The sequence below is a fragment of the Lynx rufus genome, unplaced genomic scaffold, assembly GCF_022079265.1.
Source record: "Lynx rufus isolate CCGP_SWC_20201006 ecotype Redwood Valley unplaced genomic scaffold, mLynRuf1.p SCAF_1, whole genome shotgun sequence".
NCBI lineage: Eukaryota > Metazoa > Chordata > Mammalia > Carnivora > Felidae > Lynx > Lynx rufus.
In genome coordinates, this window is record NW_025814823.1 from 138,518,074 (window position 1) to 138,541,395 (window position 23,322).

A 23,322-nucleotide genomic window follows, 5' to 3' on the forward strand; every position below is an offset into this window, starting at 1 on the left:
AATTTCATCTCAATTCCCTTGTGGTTGAATTAATAATGTAATATGGCACTTCATGCCACTTAAAAACATTGAATTCATGGTCTTATTTGTTCTTTACAGCAGTCTTGTGACAGTTAATGTCGCTGTTTTTCAAATAAGGCGATTTTGTCTGTACTTTTTGTTGAGTCTCTGTGAAAAGATGAATTTAGAAAGATAGAGTTGAACGGTTGGAGTTGAAGGCTGGTGGCTTAAAACTTGGAGAGACTCCCCGCAGCCCCCTACCATCCTGACCTCAGATCCACATTCCTGTGATTATGTCATGGAGGGCTATCCTCTAACTATGAGGCTACATTTAGAGAAGTAAGGTGTCATAGGTGGGATTGGTTGCTGGAACCATGGTTACTATAGCTGACTGTGCCTCATGGTTTCTGAAAAAATGCAATAAAAGTATAAATTCCTCTGTTCAAAGATTCTCATTTGGTAGGACATGGGTGAGGCTACACATTGGTGTATCTAAATTCTCCTTAGGTGATTGCAAAGCAGCCAGCCTGTACCCTTTCCCTGGTGTGCTGGGCATGATGTTCAAGAACCTCAGCTGAAACACTAACTCTCATTCCTATGGCTACATGATTTCTAAGCCTTCGTTTCCCATCTGTACAAATTGGAAGGACGTGTTAACAGAACTAAAGGGGAAAAAAAGGCATGGCATGTCTTGGGATCTGAAGAGTATCTGCTTCCTTCCTACCTTCTGGAAATAGTTCTGATTGTGATTCAGGACTGGTGTGCTCTTTCCTAAATGTCACTAAAGCCAGTAAGATTTACTTGTTTTTCTTTATTTTTTTTAATTAAAAAATTTTTTTTTTTTTAAATTTTTTTTTAATGTTTATTTATTTTGGGGACAGAGAGAGACAGAGCATGAACGGGGGAGGGGCAGAGAGAGAGGGAGACACAGAATCGGAAGCAGGCTCCAGGCTCTGAGCCATCAGCCCAGAGCCCGACGCGGGGCTCGAACTCCCGGACCGCGAGATCGTGACCTGGCTGAAGTCGGACGCTTAACCGACTGCGCCACCCAGGCGCCCCTAAAATTTTTTTTTTAATGTCTATTCAGTTTTTAGAGACTGCGTGAGCAGGGGATGGGCAGAGAAGGAGGGAGACACAGAATCCGAAGCAGGCTCCAGACTCAGAGCTGTCAGTGCAGAGCCCGACATGGGGCTCAAACTCACGAACTGTGAGATCATGACCTGAGCTGAAGTCGGCCGCTTAACTGACTGACCTGCCCAGGTGCCCCATAATTGTTTTTGTTTTTTAGAGAGCAAGTGCGATTTAGGAAGAGGGGCAGAAGGGGGAGAGGAGAGAGAGAGAGGGAGAATCTCAAGCACACTCTGTGCTCAGCATGAAGCCCAACACAGGGCTTAATCCCATAATACTGGGATCATAACCTAATCCAAAATCAAGAGTCCGATACTTGGGGTGCCTGGGTGGCTCAGTCAGCTAAGCGCCTGACTTCGGCTCAGATCATGATCTCATGGTTTGTGAGTTTGAGCCCTGCATTGGGCTCCCTGCTGTCAGTGCAGAACCTGCTTCAGATCCTCTGTCTCCCTCTCTCTTCCCTTCTGTCCCATTTCAAAAATGAATAAGCATTAAAAAAAAAAAAAAGTCAGATGCTGAACCAACTGAGCCACCCAGGTGCCCCCCAGTAAGATTTAGATTGTGAACAAAAAAGACCTAAATTGGGGAACTTTTTTAAAACTCAGAATGGAATCACTTATTAAGGGTAACCGTGTTTCTGTATCGGTCTGAGAGGAGGTGTTTGTTACATGTCACCAGAACTATCCTGCGAGGTAGTCTCAACAGCAAAGCGTTTAGCTTCCCTTTGTTCTTTTCTGTAGAGGAAGAATTACATCAGTCAGCTGTGTTTCCAGAACCAACTGAAAGAAATAACTCTGGCAACAAGACTGAAAAATCTCCATTTGGGATACAGAGCTGCCATAGCTACAGAATATCCAACCCTAATTGGTTGCATCATGTCAGTATGTGCCCCGGAAATCTTGTACTTGAGTTCCCTGAGTAGATTTTTCTACTAGAAAGAAGTGTTGAGAACGGCCAACAGTATTTTGGTTTGAATCATTCCTCACTTTAAAATTTAAAAATAGGGCTTCGGCGTATGATCTTAATCTCCTTTTGAGTTTGGTTACTCTGAATCAACTTGTTCTTATTCGTCCTGGATAAACTGATAAAAATCAAGGTTCAGAATTACCAGGAAGTACCTCTTATTAGCACTCATCATAATTTGAATTAATTACATGTGTAATAATTTAATGTCTGTCTGCTCCAGTATAGAATAAGCTTCGTGGGGTTGGGGAACTACATGTGTCTCCTTTGTTAAATGCTCTATCAGAAGCACCAAGCACACGGTTTGGCATATAATGAACATTTGATAAATATTTATGACCTGAATGAAGGAGTTAAAGCCCATACTCTTTAGCAGAAGTGATGGAGACTGTGAGCTTGAGCCACACAGCTGGACTCTACTGAGACATTGGAAGAGGTTGAGAAAAGACAGAGTTAGATGAGTATCTGGCCAGCTAACTGGATGCACTGAGTTTCAAAACGTGTAAGACGGGTGTATATTAGATGTCAGGACAACTGTGTGCTTGCTTCTTGCCTTTAATACATGACTTGGATTCTAGGCAACAAACTTTAACAGTTATCAACTTTTCTTCCTTATTAATGTTGAAATGAATTTGTTTACTGATGTACAGTCCTATTTAACAGATTGTACAACTCTAGAGCATCTTTTTATGTGAGTTTTTTTTTTCCGTTTAGAACATTATGTATAGTCCCATCCAGCCTTGGGTAGCAAATGAAAACTGAAAAAGTGAAAATGTATTCTTCGTAAAATGCTTTAATTTATTCTAAACAAGTAGAAATGAATCCTTGCTGTCGTTTAGGAAGGTGGCACAGAAACAGTTTAGCATTTAACTATTTTGTCAGTAACTTAGCCTATCTGTTCATTGGGGTATTTCTTTTTTAACCATAAAGTAGCTCAAACACCAGTAAAGGAAACATGGGCAGTTAGCTCAACATCAGCAAAATACTTTCTTAAACGCTTTTTGTTTTGCTAAATCCTATTTAACAGTCCAGTGTATTTCCCCAGGCAAAACAAATAGTATTTGCTTAGTTAAATTTACTCCTGGAATGGGATCCAATTTCTCTGGCATGACTTTCTACTTGTCTGACATAAAATATTGCCTGAAAGATCACATATTTATCATTACAACCTTAAAATTAAGTGTGGTGGCATCTTAAGAAATATATCCCTTTGCTTTAGTCCAAACTGAAAGGCACCATATTTTCTCAAATGGTCAATTCCCAGACATAGCTGGCTGAGGGGGGACATCTTGTCCTGTTGTTTTGCACAGATTTGAGCCAGATAATAATAATACAAAAAAAAAAAAAAAAAAAAAAAAAAAAAAGCCTGGGCCCGAGTTTTGATCTCTGGAGATGTTAATTTGCCATGATAAATCACTGTTGAGTTTCCTTGGATAAGGGGCCAGAGTATCCATTCTCTTTCTGGATGAGAGATTAATTCAATTTAATTTGAAATGTTAATGCTTGGTTTGAAGATTTACCTAAGGAAAAATGTAATCTTACAAAGTTTCCAGTTATGCAGGGCAGGACTCTGGGCCTTTCACCGAACAATTTCACAGTAAGGCTGTGCAAAATTTAATTATTTTCATGATGACTCTTTTCCATAGCTCTCTTTGTGCAAATTTCATTACGCTCCAGCTTTTTCTTCCTAAAACATAACATGCTGGATGTTTGGATTAAATACAGAATATTTGGATCATCGGCCAAAAATATAGGACACTCTGCTTCTCTGGTGAATTGAGGCCATTTTGTAAGAAATGGTGCTGTAAGGCTTTGGAAGTAACGTTTACAAGCAAAACATTGGCAGAGTTTTAATTTTATTTAATGACCTGCTTCCTACCAGTGATCTTGGCACCCTGTGCAATGATTTGCAATCAATTAATCACACAGAATGTTGTAACACTGCAATAAGGGCATTGCACTCTGAGAGTCTCATAAATCCACCAGCGACAGAAAACAGAAATTGCAAGCTCAAAGACCTCTTCATGAAAAGCCCCAAATGGGGAGGTGATTTTAACGTTGTGTTTTCTGACATGTCCTTGAAAGCCTCAGTACTTTCTTGTAGATGGTGAGTTCCTGTAGTTCCCACTTCTCAAAGATGGTTTGGCCCTAACTGGACTGTCAGTACAGGAGTCTGTAAGTGTTTGCCTCATTCACTTTAGACACCAGTCTTTTAGATGAGGGAATTCTGGATTCTTCTGAATTACTGAAGGAGGCTATGAATTCAAGGCAATAACGTTCAACGGCAGTAGGCCGTATTTTTGAAGTCTTTGTAGGAATGATTCAGGAAGGACGCATGTTTCCATCCTGGGAATACGCTGACATTTGCTAGAGGCAGATGGCAGAAGATGGGATGGTGTGATATTACAAGTCAGAGACTTGACATACTTGACTTTGCCAGAAGCTTCTGGAATCTGCATGTTTAGGATCTTAAGCTTATATTCTTGTCATTTCAGATGTGCCCTTGCAGTTAACTGCTTAGCTATGCTGGGTGTTTTTTTTTTTTCTTCTTCTTCTTCTTATTTTAGCATAGTAAATATGGAACTATTAAACATTCTTAAAATTATATAAGCCTGAACTCTTGGATGTATGCATATTGTGTTGTCTTTACTTGCTTCCATATGGTTCTGTTTTGCGGATGTTCTTATAACAAGAATATGGAAGCTTAATGTATATCCCATCTGATTAAAATTGAACCCTCTTTTAAGAAACCGAAGTTTTCAGAGCTGTATTACTTCCCATGAGTAGGTTAAACTTCTGACTCTTGACAAATTTATTCCTCCCAAAGCTATACTATGTTTGATTATTTGTGAAATTATCCAGATTGGCAAGTAGAGCTCATCCTCTATTTTTAGATGCTTGACACTTCTGTTCAGCATGAGCTCTAAAATACGCTCCCAAAGTTTTGCATATGCAAACGCCTCTTCGTTGGCACAGAGACGGGATGGAGAGAACGTAACAAACATTTTGGCCAAAATGTGATGGTCTGTTAGTCGGCATGTAGTAATGAGGCCACATTTTGGATCCAAGCTCCAGTGTGAAAAAGTGCAGTCGTACCCTGATGTCTCTCTCTGGGGACTGCAGGCTCAACTCCCAGAGTCCTTGAAAGGAGAGTGCGGCAATCCTGGGAGTCAGGGCTGGGGGGTGGCTGTTAGCTTGCCCTTAGGGTACACCACTGAACTGTATTCACACATTTAAAAAAGATTTTTTTTTTTTTTTAGTTATTTCAAGCTGATCAAATAGCCTGAGGGTAATGCATTGTTAAATATCAGGTACTAAATTCATCTTTTGTGAGCCTCCGCTGCTCTGAGATGCTTTAATCAATGGGGAAAGCATGAAACTGAACTGTGTGAGCCTGAGAGCAAAGGAAGTATTGGGAAAAACCACATTCAAATTCCTCTCCTCTGAGAAGTTGTCATTCTTCCTGGTAAGAGTATGGAAGGATTTTTGCAAATGGTATTGCTAGTAAATTGAAATATTTTCCCTTTATGCTTGTCAGATAAGAGATACAGATATATTAATAGATAAATATTGCAGATATGTTTGTCAGAGTCAATCTCTTACCTACTACTTAGGATTGAGTCACACTCCCCCACAATTAAAATATTTTCTCAAACAAACTTACAGGACTTCTATAAATTTATAATACTTTAGGTGATAGTATTGGGGATTTTTAGTTTTTTTAGATTATCTGCAAGTTGTGTTGTGTTTTGTTTTGTTTTGTTTTGTTTTGTTTTTGGAGAATCCATTGGCCCACTTTGGGAATGTATGGTTCAGGCAAGTTCCAGAAAATGTGTTTCCTGAAGGGCTTGATTAAATGACTGAATCAACACTGACCCAGAAAAGAGTTGAAACCTGCCTGGCAATACCATTTTGGGCCAGAATGACCAAGGCCAGATATGTTCCTGAGATAAAAGTAGGTGATAGAATATTCTCCTGTTTCTCAAACTCACTTTTGAAGATAGTAGAAGATAAAGGATCCACCATCTCCCACCTCCTAAACCAAGTTTCAGGAAAAATAGACTGAACATGTATTTTCTTATGTAATGAACTTTACCTGAGTTAACCAGTTAATCAGTGCTTCATTTTTAAGTGAGGGATTTGAATGAATACATGAACAAATGAATGCACAAGGCAATGTCGTTGACTAATATTGAACAGTGGAGATGACTGACTGGCATAGTGGTTAAGACAGAGAAGGGTTGGAAATTACGCCTCAGTTCATATTCTAGATCTGTCATTTATTACCTATGAAATTTTAAGCAAGTAGTTAACTTGATATGTTTGTTTCCTTATATATAAAATTGGACTTCTGATAGTATCTGCTTTGTCCTTGGTAGAGGATTACATAAGACAAAGCATAAAATAGCTGGAACTTTGGAGGTGCTCAGTATACATAGCTTGTGTTAAGCTACAAATCCTTAGGAAGACTTGAGCCACTGTACTCCTTCCAGGTGGTTGCTTTGGTGGCCTCATTTGGGTTTTGAGCTAAGAAGACCCATCTCAAAACATGTTGCATAATTCTACTGGCTGTTACTAGGTGTTACTAGATAGGCGGTTCTCATAATAATAATATTGGGAAATGCTGGCTTGGGGACTCTCCAACCTTTTCACAACTTTTATCGTGCTCATGGATATCCAAAGGTGGCGCTTCACAAACCTTGGCATTTAACCACAGCATCCTCCTCTGGGGCCTAGTGTCTGGCAGGGCTACTATTCCTTTAAATATACTGGAAAAAACACTGATGTAAGTGGATGTTGAAATAAATGCATTGCCCGGGGCGCACCCTTCAAATACATTTTTTCTCCCTTGGGAACAGTTGAAATCCAAATGGCATATCCCAGCATGATTTACCACATGGGTTGTCTTTTGAAAATCGAATCCAGCATGGATTTAAGATAGAGCTTTGTGTAGCCCCCAGGTCAGCACTTGAGCCTGTGGTTAAGGGTTTGTGTCCAGTCCTCTTAGAGATTTTTTGGGTTCTCTTCCTTGGGTGTTTGCAAAGGATCCGTGTGTTGAAAGGCGGTCCTCCCTGAAGGAGCACGGGAGGCTATGTGTTTGGGCCTGGAGGTCTGATCTGGCTTTGAACCTCTCAGCCGCCTCTCCTACTACATCCTTTCCCCACTGTGGTACAGCGGTCAGAAGTTCTCCTTGTTATGTGAAAGGCCAGGGCCCTCCTATTTTTTGTGCATCTACTTCCTCTGTCAGGAATATCTTCTCTTCTACCCTTTTCTTCCAACCTGGCTAACTCTTGCTCACCTTTCAAGACTTAGCTCCAGGGTCACTTAGTTCTAGATGCCTTTCCAGACCCTCTTAGTCTGAGTTAGGAACCTCTCGTGTATAACGTTGTGTGTCCAATGCACCCTTTTCCTCCTTTGTACCATATTTCATACGTGTTTTCCCTTTAGACTAGATGATGCTTTATATGGTTTATTTTGTTTGAGTTATAACTTACATACAGTGAAATGCCCAGATATTAAGTCTATTCAATTAATTTTGTGGAAAGAATATCAAGGCGCAGAATATTTCCATCACTCCAGAAAGCTCCCTTCTACCCCTTTCCAACCAATTCCTACCCCCCCAAAGCAACCACTCCTCTGCTTTTCATCATCATAGGTTAATTTTGCTTATTATAGAATGGAATGGAATCAGATACTGTGTGCCTTCTTGTGTTCAGTTCTTTTCATTCAGCATACTTTTGAGATGCATCTATGACCTTGCATGAATCTGTGGTTCATCCCCTTTTATTCCTGAGGAATCTTGCCTTGATGGATTTACCACAGTTACCCATTCTTCTGTTGATGGACACCTGGCTTATTTCTCATTTTTGGCTATTATGAATAAAGCTGCTCTGAACATTCCTGTACAGGGCTTCGTGTGTGTGTGTGAATTATGTTTTCATTCCTCTTGCGTAAATACCTAGGAGTAGAATTATTTCTGGAGTAGGTGCCTGTTTCAATTTTAAGAAACTAAAAGCATCTTCAAAGTGATTATACAGACTATAAACTTGTTGACTGTGGAGTCGAGGTCTTATTCAGCTAGGTTTCCCTTATGTCCAGCCCAGTGCAGAGCATACACTAAGCACTCAGTGAAGAGCAAATGGAAAAGAAGCTCAAACCAGTTTTCATTCCGATATACTCTCTACTAATTGACCAAAAAAAAAAAAAAATGCCCATTAAAGGAATGGAACCTGATGGTCTTAAATATGGTTTCCTTCCAGGCAGGCATACATAGGGGAATATAGTTCCCTTCTCACTCTGCTCCTGGAGCTACCCCTCCTTGTAGGATAGCAACACATATAGGATGTGCAGGTGAAGCCGAGGATGTAGATTGATAGGCAATCATAGAAGGGTCCCGGTCACTGTGGCTGCCATGCTTGTTTCTCAGGTAAGAACTCCTAACCCTTCCCTCCAAGACCCTCCACAGGCTACTCCTTCATCGCATCCCCCACCTCAACTCACCTGCGCAAACTCATGGTTCAGCCAAGCTTGACAACTTTCCTTTTTTATAGCATCTAGCATTTTCTCCCCTTTGCCAGACTTGCCAATTCCAGCTGGAATACCTCCACACAGGGCCGTCTCTCCCTGTTGACATCCTGGTCGGCCTTCAAGGCTCACTTCAGATGTATCGTCCCTGAAGTTGTCCTACCCACCAAACCTGGAAGCTCACTGTCTGGAGGGTCTGTGAAGGGGTGTAGAGCTGTGGACTATATTCGTCTGGCCCTGAATGGCTTTCAACTGTGTGGTCATGGGCTTTCTCAGGACACGGTACTCAGTGGTCCTCAGATGTCTGTAAGGAATGAGGGCTGCTGGTCACTAAGGGACCAACTGAGGCTGCCCTTCATGATCCTTGCTCTTGGTGGCTGATTCCATGAAAGAAGTTTCATGTCATGCTATGGCTTCTTCTTGAGACGAGTTGTTTAGGGAAGAAAGAGGTCTATCCAGAAGGAGGGAGATCTAGTGCCAGCTTGGGGATACATGTCACCTGGTAGATACTGAAAGGGAAATTGGCTTTCTTTTTTTTTTTTTTTTTTTAAATTTTTTTAACGTTTATTTATTTTTGAGACAGAGAGAGACAGAGCATGAACGGGGGAGGGTCAGAGAGAGAGGGAGACACAGAATCTGAAACAGGCTCCAGGCTCTGAGCTGTCAGCACAGAGCCCGACGCGGGGCTCGAACTCACGGACCGCGAGATCGTGACCTGAGCCGAAGTCGGCTGCTTAACCGACTGACCCACCCAGGTGCCCCGGAAATTGGCTTTCTTTAGGCCCAGTGTTAGTCACAGGTCATATGTCAACAGGACAAGTATTAACAGCAAAAGCAGCTTCTTATGACATTACTATCCATAAGAAAATTTAAAAACAATTTTCTTTTTTTTTTTTTTTTCAACGTTTATTTATTTTTGGGACAGAGAGACAGAGCATGAACGAGGGAGGGGCAGAGAGAGAGGGAGACACAGAATCGGAAACAGGCTCCAGGCTCTGAGCCATCAGCCCAGAGCCTGACGCGGGGCTCGAACTCCCGGACCGCAAGATCGTGACCTGGCTGAAGTCGGACGCTTAACCGACTGCGCCACCCAGGCGCCCCTAAAAACAATTTTCTTTAGAGGGAGATGGCTCCAAGGAGGAGAGCAGTGAATCCTGTGATATGTGTGTTTTCTTTTGATTGCTGTTTTGGTAAAATCCTTATTTTGTCTCTGTTCTGCAAACTGCCTTCTTTTCAAACCATACAATTTCTAAAAACATTTTAAGTTTAATTTCCAGAAATGTAATACAGTTATCTTTACTCTGATAACAAACATAAATGTGAAAAGAATGCCAAGGGTGTGAAAATCTGCCTTGAACAAAACATTTTTTTCTATATATTATGTTGTGCTTTTAAAATTATAATCATTTTTGAGTGGCATAAACTCAGAGCTACAGTTGGAAAATATATTTTGGAGTTTGGTTTCTTGGCAAATGTTACTTCAAACAAATAAGACTTACAAAAATAATGTTTCTCATTTCTAAAAAGAAAAAAAATTGTGTTGCTATGAAAACTGTAAATACCAATTTCTCAGAACAGAAAAGGCATGTTAGTTGTTTGACATCATGTAATTTTGTAGTTGATCAAGAAAAAAATACACTCGTTTGTAGACCTTTGAAGAATTGGACAACGATTTTTTTTGAAGTCCAATAATGTGATTATTCAGAAGTAGTTAGAACTAGTTAGCTTGGATGTATTTAATTGCCTGCTGCTGGTTTAAAGAAATACACTGGATCTTGTATGCTTAAGAATTTTAACAGATGCTTTTCCCTTGACTGAGTCAGTAAGTAGTAAATGCAGCGTTAAAATTCTGCCTTATTCACCTGGCAATAAAGTGAATTCACTTCTTCTCTTTCACAGTGGGTAGGGTCATGAAGCAGGCAGTTTCCAGAAAGTCAGCCTAATTGGCATAGTTCTTAGGAGCCCCTGGTCTGTCTTTCAGAGGGATTCAGTGTCATGAAAATACTGACCTATCCCTGAGTTGGAGACCTACATGTCATTTGATTCAGTGCACTCTTAGAAAAGTTGTACCTGCTTCTTAACAGGGACTCCAGGATTTGATGATCTTAATTTTGATTTAAAAATTGAGCTTGATATTTTGTTTTTGTTTTTGTTTTTTTGCCTATCTAAACGTATTGTGGACAATTTCAAACATGTACATAATTAAATAGGAGTATGAAAACCACTTAGTTACCATGATCAACTTGAAAAACTTAGGAACTTCTAGCCAATTGTGTTTCACCCAGACACTTAACCCCAACACGCCCAGTATTATTTTGAAGCAGTATTTAAAAATCATCTGTACGTATTTATTGATGCATAACATTTCAGTATTTATCTCTAAGAGATAGGGCTCTCTTTTTAAAACTATTATCACACCAAGGGAAAAATTGAACAAAAATTCCATAGTATCAACATATAGTCAGTATTTAAATTTCCAATTGTGTGTGTGTGAGTGTGTGTACTCTTTCTAGTTTGATTTTTTTGACTCAATCCAAATATTATAATAATATAATATATATAATATAATATAATATATAATAATATAAGACCACATATTATACTTGGTTGCTGTGTATTTTAATGCATTTTAATATAAAAGTTTTAACTATGAAAAATTCAAACTTACAGAAAAGTAAAGAAAAAAATATGTATCAGGCATGCATTTAACAAATGTTAACCTGTTGCCATATTTGCTTCAGACATTTCTTTGCATTTTTTTTTTAGAATATTCAATATAGCGTCCCTCCCCTTATTTTTCCTTTTTTTCCCCATTTGAACAATATTCTATAATTGGTGCATATCATTTCTATAATTCTATAATTGGTGCATGTCATTTCTATAGTATGTTTTTATGTTCTTGCTACATACATGTATGCATAAATATATATTTTTGTTTTTATATTCTGTATAATGTTTGTCTTTTTGCAACTACTTTTTTTCCACTCAATGTGCATATTCATACATGTAGTTTAAATAGTTCATTTTAAACTGCTGTATACTATTCCCTTATAGAATAAATGCCAGCTTATTTGTTACTAGTGAACAGTTAGGATGTTTCCAGTTTTTTTACTCCTACAAATGATTCTCAGTAAATATCCTTTTATGCATTCCCCTTGTGTATATGAATGAGAGTTTATTTACATGATAACACCTAAAAGTGATGGGGATGTCTTTGGTTTTGCTGGGTATTATTTCTCTCTAAAGTTAAATAATTCAATTATCAGCATCTATATATGAGATTTCCAGTTTCTCCAGAACTTCCCCAACACTCAGTATTGTTAGGTTTCTAAATTTTGCCAATCTCATGGGTATGAAATGGTAACTCCCATTCTTAGAATTTGTACTTCCCTAATTACTCGTGAGATTTAGTGTCTTTTTGTATTTATTTGCCATTTAGGTTTCCTCTTTGGTGAAGTGACTATTTTTAAAGATGTTTTTCTAACAACAGATTTTGGAATTTCAGGTGTTCAGTATTACTTATGCAGGCAAATTGTTTTCAAATGGTTCAATATGGTTTTAACTTTGAGAAATAGTTGTAGGAGAAATCATATTTATAGTTATATGTAGATACTTTAAGATTGCAAAAGGACATTTGTGACAGAGCTAAGGTCTTTCAGGATGGAGAAAAATCAACCGTATGCGCAGAAGCTACTTAAAATAATGTTGTTTTTGACTATTCTATTTTACTGAGTCTTTAACCATATATCTTTTTCATTTGCTTACTTTTTTCCTACCTCCCAACTATGTTTTCCTCCATAGCTTGTGTACCTCTCAGTAACTGACCAATATTAGTTTCCACACACTGAACACGTCCGATATCTATCTGCTTCATTTTCTGTCCTTGAAATTTCCCTTCCAGGATCCTCTGTCCTCCTTTTCCAATAAGCCCTTGTTGTTCCATGCCTGCTATATAGATGTCACCCTTCATACTCCTCCTGTGACAGATCCCGTGTGCTCAGTCTCATTTTTTATCTTTTATGACCTATTCCTTTATGTGGTGGATCTTACCTCCAAATGTTCCCAAGAAAAGCCGTAATGAAAGCACATTTTTTTCCAAATAACTAACTTGAAATGTATTTTTCACATCATTTATTTTTGCTTTTATACTTGGTTTTTGTAATATATTCAGGCTTAGAATTCCAGCTCAAAAATTATTCTCCTTCAGGGGCACCTCCATGGCTCAGGCGGTAAAGTATCTGACCCTTGATTTCAGCTCGGATCATGATCTCATGGTCTTGAGCTCGAGGCCTGCGTAGAGCCCCGTGTCAGACTCTGTGCTGAATGTGGAACCTTCTTAAGATTCTCTTCTCCCTCCCTCTGCCCCTCTCCCTTGCACCCTCTCTCTTTCTCAAAAAATAATTTATTCTCCTTCAGAATTTTGAAGGGTTTGATTATTCTGCTTCTTAGGGTTTCTGTTGAGAAGTCTGATGTCATTCTTATTTCTAATTCTTTGTGACCTGTTCTCACTTTTGGAAGCCTTTACAGTTCTCTTTTTATCCCTTCTTGGATGAATTGTATTATATGTCTTCGTGTGGTCTTTTGTTAAAACCATTCTTACTGGTTACTTGAGACATTTTCTTTGATTGTGGGAAATTTTCTTTAAAAAAAAAATCTTCTCATCATTATTATCTTATTGGAACTGTTTCTCGTTCGTAGTTGCATCTCTTGGGTCCTCTGATTTTTCTGCTTATTCCGCCCACCCCCCCCGCCCCCACTTCTATTCCCGTTTCTTAATGTTTTTGTTTTCCTTTCTGGGAGATTTTCTTATCCTTAACCTCCTACTAGTCCATTGACTTTTTTTTCTTAATTCAGCTAGCATATTTTTAATTTCAAGAGATTTTCCTTGTTCTCTTATAGTTGATATTTTATGGAATCTTGCTTTGTAGTTGAATGTCTTTTAAATATTTCTTTGAAGATATTAATTAGAGATTTTCTTGAGCTTCCTGTATTCTTGAGTTCTGTTTTTTTAAGTTAGGCTTGTGTCTGTATTTGCATTAGGCTCTCCCTCTCATATTCCATAGTATACCTACCATTGTGTATTGCTGTGAGAATTGAGTTGAATGTTTCACTCAAAGTCAATTAATGTTAGTGGCTTAAAGACAGAAGCCCTATAATGCAATTCTGTCTTGACTACATCCATTTGATTCTACTGAGAAGGCAAGGGTTAGGCTAAATGAAAATTTAAGGTACTTTCAACACATAAGAATTCGAAACTGGTGATTATCAGGACTTTGAGTAGATAAATTTTTTGTATCAGGCATTCACTAATTCCTTTGGCAATATGTTTTTATACCTACTATTATTATAAACTGAAATCAACTTTGATATTGTCAGACTAAATGTATTACCTTCTATTTCTTAAATGTTACATCTTAGTTTTAGTAAACTCAAAAGGCTGAAGAATAGGAATCTAAATTACAAGAGACACTTATCAATTCTTTGCCATCAACAAATACACCCAGGGTATAAAAGATCTTTTCTGATTATGGTTCACTTGGGAGATGTTAAATTTTCTAGGCAAAAGCAAAGGGACATATTTGAATCTGTATCATATCTTATAGGTAGCTATAAACTCAAATGAACCTAATTTATTTTATGAAACAGAGTCATATAAATTGTGTATCTTTCTAAATAGATAAAAACCCATACACACACACTTGCCAATGACTTGTCATACAGTTGCATTAAAATTGATGTAAACACATTCAGCATCCAGAGGAGGCCCCAAATTTATTGCCAGAATGTTCCATTTTTTTTTCAGATGTATAGGAGCTATGCTGTTGGAACAACAGAGAACCTTTTATAATTTTATAGTCCAAATATATGTGAGGCTTTGCACTTTAAAAAATATACCATGGAACATTTCAGATGTATACAAAAGTAGAATTGTTTAATGAATTCTCAGCTCTAATGATGACCAATCCTGGTCATCAGACAAGCCAATCCTGGTTCAGACAAGCCAATCCTGGTTCATCAGTGCTCTTATCTCTCTCTCACATTGGGTTATCTTAAAGCAAATCCAGGATATCCTATGATTTCATTTCAAAATACTTGAGTATCTTTCTTTAAAAGGCAAGAAGTGTTTTTTTTTTTTTTTAAGCATCACCACAATATCTTTATTACACCTAAAAAACTTTATACTTGAAACCGTACTGTCAGTACATGAATTTCTCTGTCTCAACTTTTTCCCCTTGGTTTGTTTGATCCAAATAATTTCATATATTGTATTTGGCTTGTATATCTCTTAGATCTCTTTTAATCTAAATTTCTCCTGCCCCCTCTTTTTTTTTTTTTTAATTTTTTTTTTTCAACGTTTATTTATTTTTGGGACAGAGAGAGACAGAGCATGAACGGGGGAGGGGCAGAGAGAGAGGGAGACACAGAATCGGAAACAGGCTCCAGGCTCTGAGCCATCAGCCCAGAGCCCGACGCAGGGCTCGAACCCACGGACCGCGAGATCGTGACCTGGCTGAAGTCGGACGCTTAATCGACTGCGCCACCCAGGCGCCCCTGCCCCCTCTTTTTTTAAGTCTTATAATTATTTGAAAAGACAGTGTTGTTTGTTTTTTGAAAAGACATTTATTTCCTGGAAGAAAATCATTTTTTAAAAATGTCCTACATTCTAAATTTTTCTGCTTGCTTTCCTATAGTGTTATTTAACATATTATTCTTCCCCCCGTGTTTTCTGTAACCTGGGTAGTTGGAATAGGTGTTTGGTGTTTGACTAGATAGAGGCTTTTTTGACCTGAAGAATCTTCACAGATCGGATTATATGTTTCCTATGTTGTCCATGTTATACATTTCCTGTTGCATCCTATCACGAGGCCAACCATGTCTGTTTATCTGTTTATAGATATTATATTTGATCTGTGGATTCAAATAGTGTCAGCTTGATCCATCCACTACAAAGCTCTCTGTCTGCTTTTCTCCTAATAACTTGAGCAGCCACTGTCGATAATTGCCCGTGTCCACCAGAAGGACATCACGTACAAGGTTAAGAGTTTCTGAATTTGGAAAACCTCACTTATTTTCAACTTCCTGCCCCTGGCCTATCCTGACATCTTGGCCATTTGTTGTTTCTTTCTTAATGTATAATAGATTTGCCTTTTTTTTACGGTACCGGTTCCCCAAATACGTTATGTGGAACATACCAAGCACACTGTGAGAAAAGTCCCCCTCAGTTTGGAGGGTGCCACATACTGTTTTCCCCCTCAGAGATTTATGATACAGGTGAGCCGATTAAAGGTCTGAGGAATCTGTTAAAAAACTTGATTTGCCCACAGTTTCATCAGCTTCCTTGACCACTGTATTTATTCTTCTGTCATTAATACCTGTTAGTATCTTGTTTAGAGAAACACTTTGAAACGCATCCTAAAGAAGAGAGGAAGGCAGAGGCGCTTGCCCCATCCTCTCATGGGGCTTGCTAATGTTAAGATCGTGAGTCCATAATGTTGGCACCTTATGGGGAGAAAGGAGAGCAAGAGCAAATCAAAGTTCATATAACAGACTTGGTTCATCATACCATGTCTTGTGTTAATCTTGTCTTCATTGCATCGGTTGCTTCAATTGTTCTGTTTCTTGTCAATGTTACCTACATAACTCCAGGTGATTCAAATGTTAATTACTGATAAGACAATAAAGTCCAGCTATAACAGTTACAATTTAAAAAATTATAATTGTTTGCTTTTATATGTTATAAATTTCTTCATGCACACGGACCCCCAGAGCACATTTCTGTTATTTTAGTTCAGGTGCATTACTGTAGATGGGGAGTAGTAAGGAATCCTAACACGGACCCCCAGAGCACATTTCTGTTATTTTAGTTCAGGTGCATTACTGTAGATGAGGAGTAGTAAGGAATCCTAACACTAATGGAGACTGTTGGTTTCAGATGCCAACGCCGGGTTCGTTTTCATGCCAGAGGTTCACATGCTGCTTGTGCCTCACTGTGGAAAATAGAGTCGAGCAAAATTAGTGACATAGACCAATTTTCCTTTGCTCTGAAGATACCTCAAGTTCTGTACAAGAAATGTTTTCCATTAGAAGAAAAATGCCGTGTATTAACGCTCCTGAGAAAAAATAGTGATCGCCAGTAATGCCATCAGGAAACGATTTTTTCAATGTTTCACAGTGTAAGCATGAATCAATCATTAAACAGGGACTACAACTTATTCTGCAGACTTCGAACATTAATCAAAAATTTTTTTGAGGTGGAGTTATTCTAGGAAAGTGTGAATTTTGATTTTAGGAACATGCGTAAGGGATGTAGTAATCAGAAGCACAAGTCAGAACACTTCATTAAAATAAACAAGAACAGAGCCAAGGCCCAGAAGACACGAAGCTCTGTGTTGTGAGTTTTGTTTGGGAGAATGGAATGGGATGAGACACAGAGGCCTGAGCAAGGCATCATCGATGATCCCGACAGTCGACTCAGTGTGCTTTTTGTAGCACTGGGTGCTGGGTGCCTGGCCATTGGCCATACGTTGAGTTAAATTCTAGATGTCCCCAGTTGATATTTATGATGAAAGTTATACTGGTGCTTTTAAATTTAAATGAAGCTTAAAAATTATCATAATTTAAGATGCTTTTCTATTCAGAAAATCCAGAAAAGGCAAATATTACACTAATTATTTAAACGTGATAGACAACTCCTTTTGACGTGTCACAGACTTTTTCTTCCTGACAAGTTACTCTTAAGTCTGCTGTTCTTTGAAGGGAAGATTGCGTGCAGGTTTTGACTGTAAACATTATCTTCTCAATAGGTAGTTTTCCAAATACTGTCCGTTGAAGACTCTATGTTGGCTCAGTCAGATAGGTGTTGTTGAGAAGAATGAAGGTAGAGGGGTGGGGCATAGGTCTGGAAATTACCTTAAAAACATTATCTTAGATGCAACTTAAGGTAATACATTTGTATTTCTTGAGCATAAAGCAGTTTAAAAACACATCCATTTGTTGTTCCCTCAGAATATTATTTGGTGAAGCGCTAAGCCAAAGTCCAAATGTATAAATTCTCATACAGTAGAAGTTCAAGAGGCCAGAAAGGTGATTTGAGTCACGTCCTTCATGAACTGAAGCCCAAACAGAAATGACTTGCCCAAGGTTACGATTTACCTTGTGGTTTATTTAACTCTTGGGTTAGGAGGCGCTTCGTTCATTTTTAATATGGCACATGGTCGCATGGTACACTTTGAGTTTATAGAAAAGAACCACTTATCCAGTTGGCTCAGAAGAAGAATGATGGTGAGCCGACGGAAGGAAGGCTCATTTTGCATCCTACTAATATCAGCTTTTCAGGAGCTGATTTCTATAGTTGTAAGTCATCCTACACCCCAGATTCTCCTTCCTGATTGTCTAAAATTCCAACAGCAGGTGAGAAGTGTGAAAACGGTCAGTTGTAAATGTTCGCCAACAGGTTGCAACTAAGGGCTGAAAACGGAGATTTAGGCAACTGTCTGTGGATACGTATCAGTGTGTGGTGTGGGGCATATCGCTTGGTAGCACGGGTGCTTTTTGCCCCCCACTCCAAAATGTGGGTACTTAGAATTTTTTAAAACTTCATTAGCAGGTGGACTTAGACCCCACATTGGACCTATGGAAATTTCTTGTGAAGGGTGAAGTTGTTTGGTGTGAAAATTTTCAGTTAGGTAGAAGAAAACCCTGCACCAAGATTTTATTTCTCTACTATGTTTAGCCAGGCTATGGGGATTCGATGTGTTTCCGCTTCTTCGTCTTTATTTTAAGGTTAGTCATGGTTATTCTGTTTAGTTTCCACAAGTATGGTAAAGATCAAATTGCATCTTTTATGTCAATGGACAGGGAAAGTTGTATTGAGACACTAGATGGAAAGGTTCCTTGTAGTCTGAAGTTTTGTTTCATTATAATAGCATTTGCTTTTTAGTTGACCAAATTAGGATTCCATCAAATTAATATTTCTTTGCTTATTAAAAAACCAGGTATCCTATTTTTATGTTCAGCAGTTTATAGGGATTTTGATCACAAAATTGGGTGATTTTTATTTCTCAAGAATTCTGCTTTCTGAACCAGTGAGGTTTTATTTTAACAAATGTTTTTTCAGTTTAAGATTCCATAATGATCATATTCTCTAGGGTAAAAAGTGTGGAAAAAGGTGGCTGACCTTGAGAAGTATACAGTTGCTGTGCTGGTGCTCTTTCAGGGTTGAAATGGAATCATAAAATCAGAAATCATGGAACGGTTTCCAGTTTCAAAGATGGGTTGTCTGACCTTGCCTAAATAGTTCAGGCGGAAATCAAGGAGAAAATGGAAAGGAAATTGAGTTCACCTTCAGGTGACATACATCCACAACAACCTCCATGAATACATCTAGGATGCCAACATGGGCCTGTCACTTTAGGGTCCAGCAAGCTATTTTTTACCTAGAGATGTTCCTCTGTATTTTTATTTTTATCTGAAAAAGTTGTCATTAAATGTCTATACTCCCTTATGCACACACATACATACACATACACACACACACACCAATTAAAAACTAACCTCCCCCCCCCTTATTCTTGGATCTCTTTCTTCCTGAGCTAGAGCCTACAGTTTAAAAAAATTTTTTTTCAACGTTTATTTATTTTTGGGGGGACAGAGAGAGACAGAGCATGAACGGGGGAGGGGCAGAGAGAGAGGGAGACACAGAATCTGAAACAGGCTCCAGGCTCTGAGCCATCAGCCCAGAGCCCGACACGGGGCTCGAACTCACGGACCGCAAAATCGTGACCTGGCTGAAGTCGGACGCTTAACCGACTGCGCCACCCAGGCGCCCCTAGAGCCTACAGTTTAAAAGAATTCTGATATACATTTGGTTCTTTGGCTGTGCTTAAGCCTTCTCCTGAAACCATTAACAGGACTTCCCAGATCCCTAGACTCACCACCAGTATTTTGGATTCTTTGCTACATGTCTCACACCCCCAGGGGAAGGAAACTTACAGGGATTAAGGGCTTGCATTGTGCCGGGCATTGTCACGTTTGTCCGCAATCACCTCCCAACCACCTCATTCAATGCATGGTTGTTCCTTCTCCATGTGGTATTTCTTGTACCCTGGCTGGACCTTCTGTTGGCAAGGGGCAGGAATACAGTGGCTTACATGAACTATTCTTTAATCTACGAGCATCTGATAGATGCAAGTTTTGAGGTGTATATGTGTTAGGTTGTGTAATGCTAAACATGAGTAGTGTAACTGAGAATATTTTTTTTTTTTAGAGGTTAAATGGCTTTATTCATTCAATGCCTGGGGAAAGGAGTCGAAAGCGTGAACGTGTGTTGTGACCACAGGCAAGCATACTTTGTCTCCAAATGTGATAAAAGAGCAGAGAGCATTCTAGGTTGATCTGTGTTGCCCTAATAGAGAAATCATTGTGGGGGCAGGACGGTTTGTGGTGTTTACCTGATTAAATGAAGGAGGTTCCCAATTTTATAATAATCATTGAATCTGTTTTTTGGAGCTTGGAATGTCTCTCTCGTTCTTAATTTTTTTTCTTTGCTAAGTGATTCTTCAAAATGTGGTACTTAGGGAGGATAAGTATTAAACATTCAAAGTCTCTTAATGTAACAAAGATGGTCAAGCCGTTTCCATCACCATAAGAAATGGGAATCCTGAGGGGCGCCTGGGTGGCGCAGTCGGTTCAGCGTCCGACTTCAGCCAGGTCACGATCTCGCGGTCCGGGAGTTCGAGCCCCGCGTCAGGCTCTGGGCTGATGGCTCAGAGCCTGGAGCCTGTTTCCGATTCTGTGTCTCCCTCTCTCTCTGCCCCTCCCCCGTTCATGCTCTGTCTCTCTCTGTCCCCAAAAAAAATAAATAAATAAACGTTGAAAAAAAAAATTAAAAAAAAAAAAAAAGAAATGGGAATCCTGAGACTCTTGATCGGATGTGCAAGTGGAAGTGGTCCCCTGAGTTCAAATCTAGATTAGTTCTTTTTTTTTTTTAATATTTTTTTTTCCAACGTTTATTTATTTTTGGGACAGAGAGAGACAGAGCATGAACGGAGGAGGGGCAGAGAAAGAGGGAGACACAGAATCGGAAACAGGCTCCAGGCTCTGAGCCATCAGCCCAGGGCCTGACGCGGGGCTCGAACTCACGGACCGCGAGATCGTGACCTGGCTGAAGTCGGCCGCTTAACCGACTGCGCCACCCAGGCGCCCCTAGATTAGTTCTTAATTGTGTGATGTGGGGCAAGGAATTTAAGTAGCCTGAGCTTTCGTTTCCCAAACTGTAAACTGTGGGTTACAACATTTTGAGGCTTAAAAGAGTCATGGCTGTATCAGACCTGGAAAACTTCTTGTGCCCAGAAGTCACGCTTTGCATGGGGGTAATTAGAAGCATCTTCACTAGTCGCGTGTTCAGTAGTTAGTGAGTTCGAGTATTCGAGGTACAGGATTTGGAATCAGGGTTAGTAAAATCAAGTCACCCAAATGTAAAAGAATTTTCTTCTTTGGGCCCCACGGACATCTAGAGGCCGGGCAGGCCTAAGCTTGGAGCAGAGCTATGGAGTACAGCCTGACCTCTTCTTCCCCTCCCCTCTCCCCGGGGTCCCCCTCAGCTTCACAGGCACACGTCAGCTCCTCCAGGTGACTTGTGTTTATTTTCTGGGGCTCTGGCTGCCCCTCTTCCAGTGGGCCTGCCTCTTACTGGAAGGAGTGATGAACGGACACGTAGCCAAGTGTCCCACGTCCCTGAAGACAGAGCAGCGTGAGGACGTTTTACTCTTCCCGCCAGGCCTTCTTGCCTTCCCTACCAGCTAAAGGTCGTTGGCAGGAGGGCAGAAGCCACAAGCATTTTTGTCATTAGAATCCTACCAGTTATGGGTATCCATCTAAATAATAGAGTCTTAGAGTCAAATGTGGCAATGTTTATAATGACCTCTCGTTGATGACTGAAGAAGGAGCCGGTGGGCTTCAGGCTACCCATCTTTCTCGCCTGGGTTTCCACGCATACTCCGCCTTTTGCGCTGACCGAAGCCGGTCATTTGTGACTTTGCCATATAAGTGAGCCTCAGGAAGGGTGGTCAGTAGAACAAGGGAAGAGAAAATGGTTTGCAGCAACAGCCTTTCTCTTCTTCAGCCCTCTTTGCCTTCCCTTACACCGTGTACTAGAGGGGTTTTAGCAGAAAAAGGGAAAATAGACGATGCCCTGCTGTTGCTAGGTAACCAGAAAAAAGAACCCAGCCGTACTTGATACGGAAACAGTTTTCTCTAGCTTAAGTGGTTTGTAGAGTGTTAATTAGATTTGCATAATGGTGAGGCTGGCCGGTCTCCGTCCTTCAACTCCTTTTTCCCCCACCCCTTGCCCACATTAATAAAATCCCAGCCATATTATTTGAGTCTTGAGGTCAGTTCTTGACTTTGAGATATTCTGAGGGGAGGGGCTGTGCAGATGCAAATATAGTTCATCGCCCATAGCTAGAGTATATACCGTATTTCTAAGACCTTGAACCTGTTTTTAAAACATAAGTGGGCACCCTTGTTCCACAGTAGCAGTGTTTTATCTGCCCGCAAATGGTGACAAGTCTTTATTCACTAGACACTCCCTTAGGATTATTTTGTCAGGGTTCTTTTTAGCCATAGGAGACATTTGAACGCACACCCAACCACATCTTGACGGTACATTGATTAAGTCATTTGATGTGATTGCATTTTGTCCCTTTCTCCTTGGACTGTCGGGTTCTCTCTGTGGCTGAATATATGGGCACTGCATGTCCCAGGCTTAGAGAGCTCTGAGTTACAGTGTCACCTGCCTTGGAGGCCTTGAGCGGATCCTCCTGACCTGTGCCGTCTGTCTGTTGCAGATTTGGACATCTCTCAGACTGAGTTTCCAGCCTCCCAGGACTCACATCCACATGGCTCTCAGCGGCAGACATTTACGGCCGAAGCAAAGCTAAATCTTCAGACATTGACTGGACAAGACCAGGAGACTGGAGATGACGCTGAAGAAAACATTGTTTACCTCTAATTGTGTTATTATTTTTCCGAGCAAAACACAACACTGGCATTTGGTGGAGATTTTTTTTTTTTTCATTTCCTGATGTTCGTGTGAATGTGTCTAAATTGCTGTAAGAGTAATATTTAATATTTCATGCAAGTTCAGTTTTTGGGCATGGGCCCAAATAAATTATTGAAAGCAGTTCTGTTTGTGTAATCATTAACTTATCACACCTAATTTCAGATTTCTGGAGGAGAAATTAACTTGAATAAGCAGAAATATTTTCAAAGTTGTTGTGACTCTTGAGTAAAATCCCATATTGAATTTTCTGCTGGATCATCTGGTTTTTGAAATGCCTTCCTTGAGATCTAGAAGAAGCAATGTGGACGGAAAGAGTGATATTCATGATGGGCAGACTTTCACAGCCACAGCAGGTGACGATGGAGAGTGGCCTCGGTGGCCCCAAAGGCAGAGGCGGATGTGGGAAAGTCCCTTTCTTGGCTGGTTTTCACTCGCTAATTTCTCTCTGGGGAGTCACAGGGGCGGGTCCTAGTGGTGATCTGTTACAGTCACCATGTCACCAACATGTCCTGTCTGGGGGGGACCTGCTCCAACCACTCTGCGGTGGACACAGTCTGGGCCACATGCTTTGCAGACTCACTTGCGGGTTGTTTTTCAAGCCAAGGTTCCTCACTGTCCTTCAACAGGGCCTTGAGGCAGAGCCC

The 23,322-nt window shown here is 40.0% G+C and overlaps 1 protein-coding gene across 1 annotated transcript in view; it reads left to right on the forward strand.

The window, feature by feature from the left end:
- ARHGEF28 (Rho guanine nucleotide exchange factor 28) overlaps positions 1-22,659 on the forward strand; it is a 122,084-nt gene extending 99,425 nt beyond the window's left edge. The window contains exon 28 of the mRNA XM_047068626.1: positions 22,464-22,659. Coding sequence (XP_046924582.1) covers positions 22,464-22,627 — 164 coding nt within the window. The 3' untranslated portion in view covers positions 22,628-22,659. The remainder of the gene's footprint in view (positions 1-22,463) is intronic.
- The last annotated feature ends 663 nt before the right edge of the window (positions 22,660-23,322 follow it).